This window comes from Rhinopithecus bieti, unplaced genomic scaffold (assembly GCF_001698545.2).
Source record: "Rhinopithecus bieti isolate Rb0 unplaced genomic scaffold, ASM169854v2 scaffold_11744, whole genome shotgun sequence".
NCBI classification, from domain to species: Eukaryota; Metazoa; Chordata; class Mammalia; order Primates; family Cercopithecidae; genus Rhinopithecus; species Rhinopithecus bieti.
Genome location: NW_016807094.1, coordinates 251,048 through 262,357, shown reverse-complemented (window position 1 = coordinate 262,357; position 11,310 = coordinate 251,048). Strand labels below are relative to the sequence as shown.

At 45.1% G+C, this 11,310-nt stretch overlaps 2 protein-coding genes across 3 annotated transcripts in view; one reads left to right on the top strand and one right to left on the bottom strand.

Annotated features, from left to right (window-relative positions):
- Window positions 1–8,467, top strand: part of KLHL10 (kelch like family member 10) — a 23,262-nt gene extending 14,795 nt beyond the window's left edge. The window contains exons 2-5 of the mRNA XM_017880129.1: window positions 1,781–2,270; window positions 5,532–6,149; window positions 7,676–7,825; window positions 8,039–8,467. Coding sequence (XP_017735618.1) covers window positions 1,781–2,270; window positions 5,532–6,149; window positions 7,676–7,825; window positions 8,039–8,413 — 1,633 coding nt within the window. The 3' untranslated portion in view covers window positions 8,414–8,467. The remainder of the gene's footprint in view (window positions 1–1,780; window positions 2,271–5,531; window positions 6,150–7,675; window positions 7,826–8,038) is intronic.
- Window positions 8,468–8,625: 158 nt separating this feature from the next.
- KLHL11 (kelch like family member 11) overlaps window positions 8,626–11,310 on the bottom strand; it is a 17,343-nt gene continuing 14,658 nt past the window's right edge. Inside the window, exons 3-4 of one of the 2 annotated variants that reach the window (XR_001887014.1) lie at window positions 10,428–10,459; window positions 8,626–9,018 (exon numbers count right to left, since the gene is read on the bottom strand). The gene's annotated coding sequence lies outside the window, so the exon portion shown is untranslated. Of the gene's footprint in view, window positions 10,460–11,310 lie in introns of both variants that reach the window. The other variant, XR_001887013.1, reaches the window with a different exon arrangement.

Here is an 11,310-nt window from a genome sequence, read left to right as displayed (position 1 = left end):
CATTTAAAATGTAAAAATCATTCTTAATTTGTGGGCAGCAGGTGGGCCAAATTTGGACAGAGTCCATAGGTTTGCAGACCCCTGCTCTAGCGGAATAATTTGATCTCTAAGACCACATTTCCTTAAACTTCTTACAACAAGGAAGCAAAGGCCAGGCACAGTGGCTCACCTGTGTAATCCCAGCACTTTGGGAGGCCGAGGTGGGCAGATCACCTGAGGTCAGGACTTCGAGACAAGCCTGACCAATATGATGAAACCCTGTCTCTACTAAAAATACAAAGATTAGCTGGGTGTAGTGGCATGCATCTGTATGCCACCCAGCTACTCGAGAGGCTGAGACAGGAGAATCGCTTGAACCCTGGAGGCAGAGGTTGCAGTGAGCCAAGATCATGCCACTGCAACAAAGAGTGAAACTCCATCTCAAAAAAAAAAAAAAAATTGAATGCCTATTTTGTTACAGCACTATTCTGGGTACTGAAAAAAGAAAACAACTGGCCAGATGCAGCAGCTCACGCCTGTAATCCCAGCATTTTGGGAGGCCGAGGCAGGTGGATCACCTGAAGTCAGGAGTTAGAGACCCAGCCTGACCAACATGGTGAAATCGCATCTCTACTAAAAAATACAAAAATTAGTTGAGCATGGTGACGCACACCCATAATCCCAGCTACTCAGGAGGCTGAGGCAGGAAAATCGCTTGCACCCAGGAGTCAGAGGTTGCAGTGTGCCAAGATCATGCCATTGCACTCTGCCCTGGGTGATAGAACAACGCCTTGTTTCAAAAATAGAAAACAAAAAACAGTGAATAAAAACAGAAACATTCCTATTCTCATGAAGTTTACCCTCTAGAAGGGGAAATAGGAATTAAATAAGTAAAATGCATATAAAATCATCATCCTGGGCATCACTTGAGCCCAGGAGTTCGAGACCAGCCTGGGCAATATAGGGAGACTCTCCCCACCCCAATCTCACATTTATATGAAAAAAACTTTTTTTTTTTTTTGAAATGGAGTCTCACGCTATCACCAGGCTAGAGTGTAGTGGCGTGATCTCAGCTCACTGCAACCTCCGCCTCCCAAGTTCAAGCGATTCTCCTGCCTTAGCCTCCCAAGTCGCTGGGACTACAGGCATGTGCCACCACGCCCAGCTAACTTTTGTATTTTTGGTAGAGACAGGGTTTCACCATGTTGGCCAGGCTGATCTTGAACTCCTGACCTCGTGATCCACCTGCTTTGGCCTCCCAAAGTGCTGGGATTATAGGCGTGAGCCACCACGCCTGGCCCAAGAGACCTGGGTCTTACTCTCAGTTCTAAATCTTAATTTCTCCATCCACAAGGTAAGAGTGACCAAAGTCAAAGTTCTTTTTTTTTTCCCCCAACCAAGATGGAGTCTTGCTGTATCACCCAGGCTGGAGTGCAGTGGCGCGATCTGCAAACTCCACCTCCCAGGTTCACGCCATTCTCTTGCCTCAGCCTCCAAGTAGCTGGGACTACAGGCGCCCGCCACCACGCTCGGCTAATTTTTTGTATTTTTAGTAGAGACAGGGTTTCACCGTGTTAGCCAGGATGGTCTCGATCTCCTGACCTCGTGATCCACCCGCCTCAACCTCCCAAAGTTCTGGGATTACAGGCATGAGCCACCGTGCCCGGCCCCAAAGTCAAAGTTCTTCTTGTCCACTGTATATAGCACATGCCTGCACCCCGCTTCCTGAGGCCATTTCCAATGTACTCACCTAACAGGATAGAAATGTTTCCGTGGCTGCCAGTTTCTTTCTTTTTTCCAGAGCTTTGTTTACAAGTGGCTGGAACAACACTGAAAAGAAGGTATACAACATCCCTGGCATTTCTCCCGACATGATGAAGCTGATCATTGAGTATGCATACACCCGGACCGTGCCTATCACACCGGACAATGTGGAGAAACTGCTTGCTGCCGCAGATCAGTTTAACATCATGGGTATTGTCAGGGGTTGCTGCGAGTTCCTCAAGTCGGAGCTGTGCTTGGATAATTGTATCGGCATCTGTAAGTTCACAGACTACTACTACTGTCCTGAGCTGAGGCAGAAGGCCTACATGTTCATACTGCACAACTTCGAGGAGATGGTGAAAGTCTCTGCAGAATTTTTAGAGCTCTCGGTCACTGAACTTAAGGATATCATCGAGAAAGATGAGCTCAATGTCAAACAGGAAGATGCTGTATTTGAGGCCATTTTAAAGTGGATTTCTCATGACCCCCAAAATAGAAAGCAGCACATTTCAATTTTGCTTCCTAAGGTCAGTGTTCACTCTTGATTCATTTATCCCAGAAAGATTGTCCTAAAAGCAAAATTCAGACATATGACGGATCCCAAGGCTGTATTTACATGTCCTTAGATAGAAGGCATCTACTATTCTCTGGAATTTTGCAACTGTCTTTTCCCTTGGCATTACTAGTTCTTTTTACCTAAGTTATATTCTTTGACCAAAATCCTTCCTGGTGGTGGGGGAAGAAGAGAGCCTTCAAAATAATTCTAGGAGGGGTGTGGTGGCTCACTTTGGGAGGCCAAGGTGGGAGAATCACTTGAACCCAGAGTTTGAGGCCAGCCTGGGCAACATAGGTTATAAAAATTTAAAATTACAAAATTTGACCAGGTGCAGTGGATCACGCCTGTAATCCCAGCACTTTGGGAGGCCGAGGTGGGCGGATCACCTGAGGTCAGGAGTTTGTGACCAGCCTGGCCAACATGGTAAAACCCAGTCTCTGCTAAAAACATAAAAATTAGCTGGGCATGGTGGTGCGCACCTGTAATCTCAGCTACTCAGGAGGCTGAGGCAGGAGAATCAATTGAACCTGGGAGGCAGAGGTTGCAGTGAGCCGAGATCATGCCATTGCACTCCAGCCAGGGCAACAGAACAAGATTCCATCTCAAAAAAAAAAAAAAAAAAAATTAAAATAGGGCGCGGTGGCTCATGTCTGTAATCACCACTTTGGGAGGCTGAGACAGGCAGATCACAAGGTCAGGAGATCAAGACCATCCTGGCTAACACGGTGAACCCTGTCTCGTACTAAAAATACAAAAAATTAGCTGAGGCATGGTGGTGGCGTGGCCTGTTCAGTACAGCTACTTGGGAGGCTGAGGCAGAGAGAATTGGCATGGAACTCTGGCGAGGCGGAGCTTGCAGTAAGCTGAGATCACGCCACCTGCACTCCAGCCTGCCGGCGACAGAGCGAGGACTCCATCTCAAAAAAGAAAAAAAAATTAACCAGGCTTGGGTGGGTGCATGCCTGCCAGGCAAGCTACGGGTGAGAGGCTGAAATGGGGTGACTCTTGAGCCTGGAGGGTCAAAGACTGCCAGTGTGCTGTGATCGCCTCACTGCCAAGCCAGCCTGGGCAGTAGAGTGAGCCCTGCTCTCAAAAAAAGAATTCGCAAAGTGCTGAAATTCCTTTCAAGCTTTTTTTCCTTCCATATGCAAGTTCTTATCCGATTACCCTAAAGTAAGAAGTTGAATTAGCAACCAAAATCATGGCTGTCACAGCTGGCCTCAGTTCTTTATAATCTAGCCACTTTTTGGAGAGGTGCGACGTGGGAGTGGATCATCTGAGCGTCAGGGTCAAGACCAGGCCCTGGGCCAACATAGCAGACACGGTGGGGGCTCTCTACTGAAATACAAAAATTAGCTGGGTATGGGTGGGGCATGCCTGCTAATCATTAGCTACTAAGCGAAGGCTGAGGGCAGCGAGATAACTTGGAACCCGGTTAGCGCGGAAGAGCCTGCAGTGCAGGCCGAGCATCACACACACTGCACTCCAGCTGGGGCAACAGAGTGAGACTCGGTCTCAAATTAACAAAAAACCAAAAAACACAAGAATCATGAGTATTGCACACATGTGCCGTCAGTTGGCGTTGCTAATAAGCATTATTTACCATATACAGACATACTAATTACTAACAATTACCATGGTTTTTCCTGGTCTAATGGCTACTTGCACCATGGCAAGAATGGGATTGCTCTGTGGCCCCTTGAGGCTGTCCTTCTATCAGCTTATTCTCAGCTTCAAACTGTATATACACCTCGCGGCCCAAAATGACTATTGGGTATCTATTTAGTTTTGAGAAGGAGTCCACTCCTGTCGCCAGGCTGGAGTGCACATGACGCCCGATCTCGGCTCACTGCAACTCTGCGCTCTCCCCTCTGCCGTCCCTTCTCGGGCTCACTGCCCAACTCTGCCTTCACACCACTCCATTCTCCTTGGCCTGCAGCCTCCCCAGGGGGTAGCCCGGGGCACTACAGGTGCCTGCCACCACACTCGGTCTAACTTTTCTGTACCTTTAGGTAGAGACGGGGGTTTCACCGTTGTTAGCCAGGATGGCTCTCGATCTCCTGACTCGTGATCTGCCCACCTCGGCACCCCAGTGTTGGGGATTACAGGCATGCAGGCCACTGGCCCGCCCAGCTGACGACTATTTATTTTGAGACAGATGCTTCTTTCACTCTGTCACCAGGCTGGAGTTGCTTGCTTGGTGCTGATCCCAGACTCAACTGGCAACCTCCACCTTCCTGGGTGTCAAGCTTACTCAACGCCTTAGCCTTGAGAGTAGCTGGGACTACAGGCAGCGGCACCGCATGCCTGGCTAATTTTTTTTTCTTCTTTTTTTCGAAGATGGGAACAGTCTAGCTCTGTCACCCAGGCTGGATGTGCGGTAGCGCCCGACTTGGCTCGACTGCAACCTCCACCTCCCGAGTCAAACCAGTCTCCTGGCTCAGCCTCCTTGAGTAGGCTGGGATTATAGGTGCCTGCCACCACGCCCAGCCTAATTTTTGTATTTTTAGATAGAGACAGAGTTGGTTTCACCATGTTGGGCCAGGACTGGTCTCAAATGCTGCACCTCAAGTGATCTGCCCCCACCTCGGCCTCCCAAAAGCTGCTGGATCTACAGGTGTGAGGGCCACTGCGGCCCAAGATTGATTTTTTTTTTTTTTTTTTTTTTTTTTTTTTGTGAGATGGAGTCTCGCTCTGTGGCCCAGGCTGGAGTGCAGTGGGGCGATCTTGGCTCACTGCAACCTCTGCCTCCCTGGATCAAGCGATTCTCTTGCCTCAGCTTCCTGAGTAGTTGGGATTATAGGAACGTGCCACCACGCTCAGCTAATTTTTGTATTTTTAGTAGAGATGGAGTTTTGCCATGTTGGCAAGGCTGGTCTAGAACTGACCTCAGGTGATCCGCCCGTCTTGGCCTCCCCAAGTGCTGGGATTACGGCCATGAGCCACCTCACCTGGCCCCAATTTTTGTATTTTTAGTAGAGATAGTCTTGCTATGTTGCCAGGCTGGTCTCAAACTCCTGGCCTCAAGTGATTCGCCTGCCTCGGCCTCCCAAAGTGCTGGGATTATGGTGTGAACCTCAAAATTGACTATTTAAACTGTGACTTATACATTTCAAAAACAAACCAAAATATTTCCAGCAATTCAAAGGCAGATTGTAACATGGGGGTTAAGGATGTGGGATTTCCTGGCACCCTCACATCACCTGAATGACTTTCTGCGTTTGCTTCTTAGGTTCGCCTGGCCCTAATGCATGCTGAGTACTTCATGAACAATGTTAAGATGAATGACTATGTCAAAGATAGTGAGGAATGCAAACCAGTCATCATTAATGCCCTAAAGGCCATGTATGACCTCAACATGAACGGACCCTCTAATTCTGATTTCACCAACCCACTCACCAGACCCCGCTTGCCCTATGCCATCCTCTTTGCAATTGGTGGCTGGAGTGGTGGGAGCCCCACCAATGCTATTGAGGCCTATGACGCTCGGGCAGACAGATGGGTGAACGTTACTTGTGAGGAAGAGAGTCCCCGTGCCTACCACGGGGCAGCCTATTTGAAAGGCTATGTGTATATCATTGGGGGGTTTGATAGTGTAGACTATTTCAATAGTGTTAAGCGTTTTGACCCAGTCAAGAAAACATGGCATCAAGTGGCCCCGATGCACTCCAGACGTTGCTATGTCAGTGTGACAGTCCTCAGCAATTTTATTTATGCCATGGGAGGATTTGATGGCTATGTGCGTCTAAACACTGCTGAACGTTATGAGCCAGAGACCAATCAATGGACACTCATCGCCCCCATGCACGAACAGAGGAGTGATGCAAGTGCCACAACACTCTATGGGAAGGTAAAGGACCAGGGTGGGAGGGGAAGATGTGGATACAAAGTACAAGCCAAGAAATGATACTGCTCTTTTTTGGGGTGGATGGAAGATGAAGTGGCAGTATTCATTTGGAATACTCATTCTTTCTTCAATGGACAAGGTGACTAGTTGCAACTGTCTTTTATTTTGCTTATTAAAAAGTAATGCGAGGCCGGGCGCGGTGGCTCATGCCTGTAATCCCAGCACTTTGGGAGGCTAAGGCTCCTGATCACTAGGTCAGGAGTTCGAGACCAGCCTGGCCAACATAGTGAAAGCCTGTCTCTACTAAAAATACAAAAAATTAGCCGGGCCTGGTGGTGGGCGCCTGTAGTCCCAGCTACTCGGGAGGCTGAGGCAAGAGAATCGCTTGAACCCAGGAGGCAGAGGATTGCAATGAGCCGAGATGGCACCATTGCACTCCAGCCCGGGTGACAGTGCAAGACTTCCATCTCAAAAAAAAAAAAAAAAAAAAAGAAAAAGAAAAAAAAAAAGTAATGCAGGCTGGGCTCGTGGCTCACACCTGTAATCCCAGCACTTCGCAAAGTCAAGGCGGGCAGATCACAAGGTCAGGACATCAAGACCATCCTGGCCAACATGGTGAAACCCCGTCTCTACTAAAAATACAAAGAATTAGCTGGGCATGGTGGCAGGCGCCTGTAGTCCCAGCTATTCAGGAGGCTGAGGCAGGAGAATCACTTGAACCCGGGAGGCAGAGGCTGCAGTGGGTGGAGGTTGCAGTGCGTCGAGATCGCACCACTGCACCCCAGCCTGGAGGACAGAGCAAGACTCCCTCTCAAAAAAAAAAAAAAAAAGTAGTAATGTGGCCGGGCCCGGTGTCTCATGTTTGTAATCTCAGCACTTTGGGAGGCCAAAGTGGGCGGATCACTTGAGGTCAGGAGTTTGAGACCAGCCTGGCCAACATGATGAAACCCCGTCTCCAGTAAAAATACAAAAATTAGCCAGGTGTGGTGGCGTGCACCTGTAATTCCAGCTGCTCAGGAGGCGGAGTTTGCAGTGAGCCGAGATGGCTCCACTGCACTCCAGCCCAGGCGACAGAGCGAGACTCCATCTCAAAAAATAAAAATAGGTCGGCAGTGTATCATGCCTGTAACCCTAGCACTTTGGGAAGTCGATGCGGGTGGATTGCCTGAACTCAGGAGTTTGGGACCAGCCTGGGCAACACGGTGGAAACCTCGTCTCTACTGAAATACAAAAAATTAGCAGGGCGTGGCAGTGTGCGCCTGTAGTCCCAGCTACTCCGGATGCTGAGGCAGGAGAATTCTTAGAACCTGGGTGGCGGAGTGAGCCGAGATGGCGCAACTGCACTCCAGCCTGGGTGACAGAGTGAGACTCCGTCTCTAAAAATAAATAAAAAGCAATGCATGCACGTATGAAAAAAAGAAATTCAGATGGTACAGACTGGAATTAAGTGCCCACTACCATCACACACATATCCTTTCTTTCTACTCCCTAGAGTGGGAATTTTAATAATCTTGGAACTCTTCACACAGGTCTACATATGTGGTGGGTTTAATGGAAACGAGTGCCTGTTTACAGCGGAAGTGTACAACACTGAAAGTAATCAGTGGACAGTCATAGCACCCATGAGAAGCAGGAGGAGTGGAATAGGCGTGATTGCTTATGGAGAACATGTATATGCGGTAAGTTTACTACTACAAAAAAAAAAAAAACACATTATCCCTAGAATTTGTATTAGTAAATGGGTTTATGCTACTATTGGTATTTGAAGGGCTTTTTTTCATGGAAGATAATGGAAGAGGGAGTTACGAAATCACTGGTACCCCCAACGAGGGCTTCCTCAGTGAACAGAATCAATAGTTAGCAGTCAACCGTGTTTCTTTTGCTATCCACAGGTAGGTGGCTTTGACGGAGCTAATCGACTTAGAAGTGCAGAAGCCTACAGCCCTGTGGCTAACACTTGGCGCACAATCCCCACTATGTTTAATCCTCGTAGCAATTTTGGCATCGAGGTGGTGGACGACCTCTTGTTCGTGGTGGGTGGCTTTAATGGTTTTACCACCACCTTTAATGTTGAGTGCTATGACGAAAAGACCGATGAGTGGTATGATGCTCACGACATGAGCATATACCGCAGTGCTCTGAGCTGCTGTGTAGTACCAGGGCTGGCCAATGTTGGGGAATACGCAGCTAGACGGGACAACTTCCCAGGATTAGCACTGCGAGATGAAGTAAAATATTCTGCTTCGACAAGTACCCTACCTGTATAAGCCTCTTCATTTACCTAATAAAAAGTCTAAGCAATAAGAATTAATTCTTTTTTTTAAATAAATGCAGTGTTTAAACTTTGAAGAGTACTGGAAAATGTTCAACTTAAGAGAGCCAATGGTTGGATGAATGAGGGAGTAGGAGGGAGGGAAGAAGGCAATTATATCCAACAGTGCATAAAGAAGAAAAAAAAAGTCACACAGTACAAACCAGCTTTAAAGAAATATATTTATTTAAAACTTACACTGAGACAATTAGTAGCTTTAACAGAGAACAAGATAACTTCAGGAACATAAAATGAGCTATTTTACAATGTAATGTCTCAAGGTATTCTAACTACTACATCTCCTCTGACTTAAAGGGAAATAGTGAAGATTACATTTTCAGTAGAGTAGGGACACGGACACTACTAGCCCAAAAAACTCACCGCATCAACTCAAACTAAATGTTTATTTTACAAATAACTCAACGAGCCTAAGCACATGGATCATAAAATCTTCAAACACCTAGCAAGCACTACTTTTCACGAGTGCATTATGCAGGAGGATTAAGTTAACAAGTGCTCTGCAGTCTGTGCTTCAATGTAAGACATTCGTAGTGATGGTCACTGAGAAAGACAAAAAGCCCTACAATGTAATAAACAGCAGTGATTTTGCTATCTAATTAAATTCCTTGAAGCAAAATGACTACTAGGTTATATTACTGTTATTATATTACATCACTCAACTATGAGCTGTTCTGTTTCCAATGACCAGAACATACGTTATAATCACAAAAACAAAAAATGGACTATTCTCAAGAAAGTAACAAACTGGAGTGATGAACTGTGCCAAAATGTTTGAGAGTTCAGGAGAGACTGAATTGTTTTTCAAATATTTTATAGTTAAAGCACCCTCTGGTGTAGACAGAGTACTTGGTTTACAGTAATGTAAACTTTCAAAGACATGAAATGTGGCCAGTATACTATATTTAAACTTAATTTGAGAAAAGTACCAAAAAAGAAGTCCCTTTAGTTATGCTTGATTAGACCAAATAACTAAAACATACCATTCAGCTCACCTGTCTACATACACCATAGTGTTGATATTAGAATTACGAAGCAGAAAATGAAGTATTTTAAACATACCACATGCTACACTAGTCAAGAGGTAAGGAGGAAAAGTTAGCCCTAGAAACTGCCTTACCAGCAGCCTGATGGGTTTAAAAAAACAAAAACACACAAGTCTTCCATAAACACTATCTTTCCAGCTTCAAACTTCTGTTCTATATTAAAAAGGTATATTTAAATTTTTTGGTCCCAGAAATACTATATAAAACCAGGTGATCAAAACAAAACTTATGTCATGAATTTTAAGAGTTTTTAGCAAAAAAGTTATTTTTGAACTGGCACAGCAAACGCAAAGTTGAGTATCATGATACACAAGACTAATCATGCAAACAACTGTAAGTGGGATGTGTTACTTAAACACTAAGCTCATGACTGACATTCTCAATATATACCACTGATTTTTTTTTTAAGCCATGGTGGGGTAGATATAGTTCAAGGATACCCATTCTAAGATGTAAGTAGCCTCACTCAAAGTTATGTAACTATTACTTTTTGGTATAATGACTTCCTCTCTCTTCTACGAACAAAAGGAGAACAACAAAACAAAGGTTTGCTTGAATACGCATTAAGCTGTCCTTCTAAAGTCATATTTTTAACTGCTTACATTACCAAAAACAATCTTTTAAGTTTTCTCATCAACAAGGAAACTTCTTTCCCAAGGAGCTATTTTAGGCCTGATCCTTGTAATTAGAACCTTTGCAAATACTCTGGGAAGTTATTTCCAGTTAAGAATTTCAGAATGTCAGCCTTGAACAGATTTAAGCAAATCTGGTTTCTTTCCTTATTAACAAGTTAGTTAGGATATTTCAGAAACACAAGTTATTGATGTGAAATTACACGTGAATTCAAATATAAAAATTAGAAATTCAGGAAAACCTGCACACATCATCATGCAATGAAGGACTTACCCCTTCTTTTCAGCCGTGGCCTAGGCTGCCTGCTAAGTTAAAAAACAACAGTTTCAATCAAGGTTTTTTTTTTTCTTTTTTTCTTTTTTTTTTTGAGACAAAGTCTGGCTTTGTCGCCCAGGATGGAGCGCAGTGGCGTGATCTCGGCTCACTGCAACCTCCACCTCCTGTTCACACCATTCCCCTGCCTCAGTCTCCTGAGTAGCTGGGACTACAGGTGCCTGCCACCGCACCTGGCTAATTTTTTGTATTTTTAGTAGAGACGGGGTTTCACTGTGTTAGCCAGGGTGGTCTTGATGTCCTGACCTTGTGATCCACCCGTCTCGGCCTCCCAAAGTGCTGGGATTACAGGCATGAGCCACCGCGCCCGGCCTCAATCAAGGTTTTAAAACCAGATTATGCCTAAATCTTATGAGTTATAATTTCTGTCACATCATGTGAAAAAAACACAACCCCACAAATGACTTGGTAATGATTATCTCAGAAGACAGCTCTGAGAACAAAAAAACAAAAAACACATCACATCCTTCCAGTGAAAAACTGTTATCATAGTGAGATACTAAATTATTTAAACACAATCAAGAAAAGGAAGTTTGCTAGCATAGTCTATTGGAGAGAAATGAGAACTCCATTTAATGAGCTTCATTTAATGATTCTGTCTTACATGCATAGACCTCTCACAACTAAGAATTAGTGCTTCTCAGAATCCAAATGGCTTTTATTAAAGTAACTACAAAGAAATGGAAATTGAGAAAAAGGTAGTAGTGGGGTAGAATAATATATCCTTATATGTAGAAATAGACTTGCAGTTTCTCACGCCCACTCCAGTCTAAATTGAATGGATTTAAAGTTGATTTTCAACATATTTATTAAAACTTTTCGG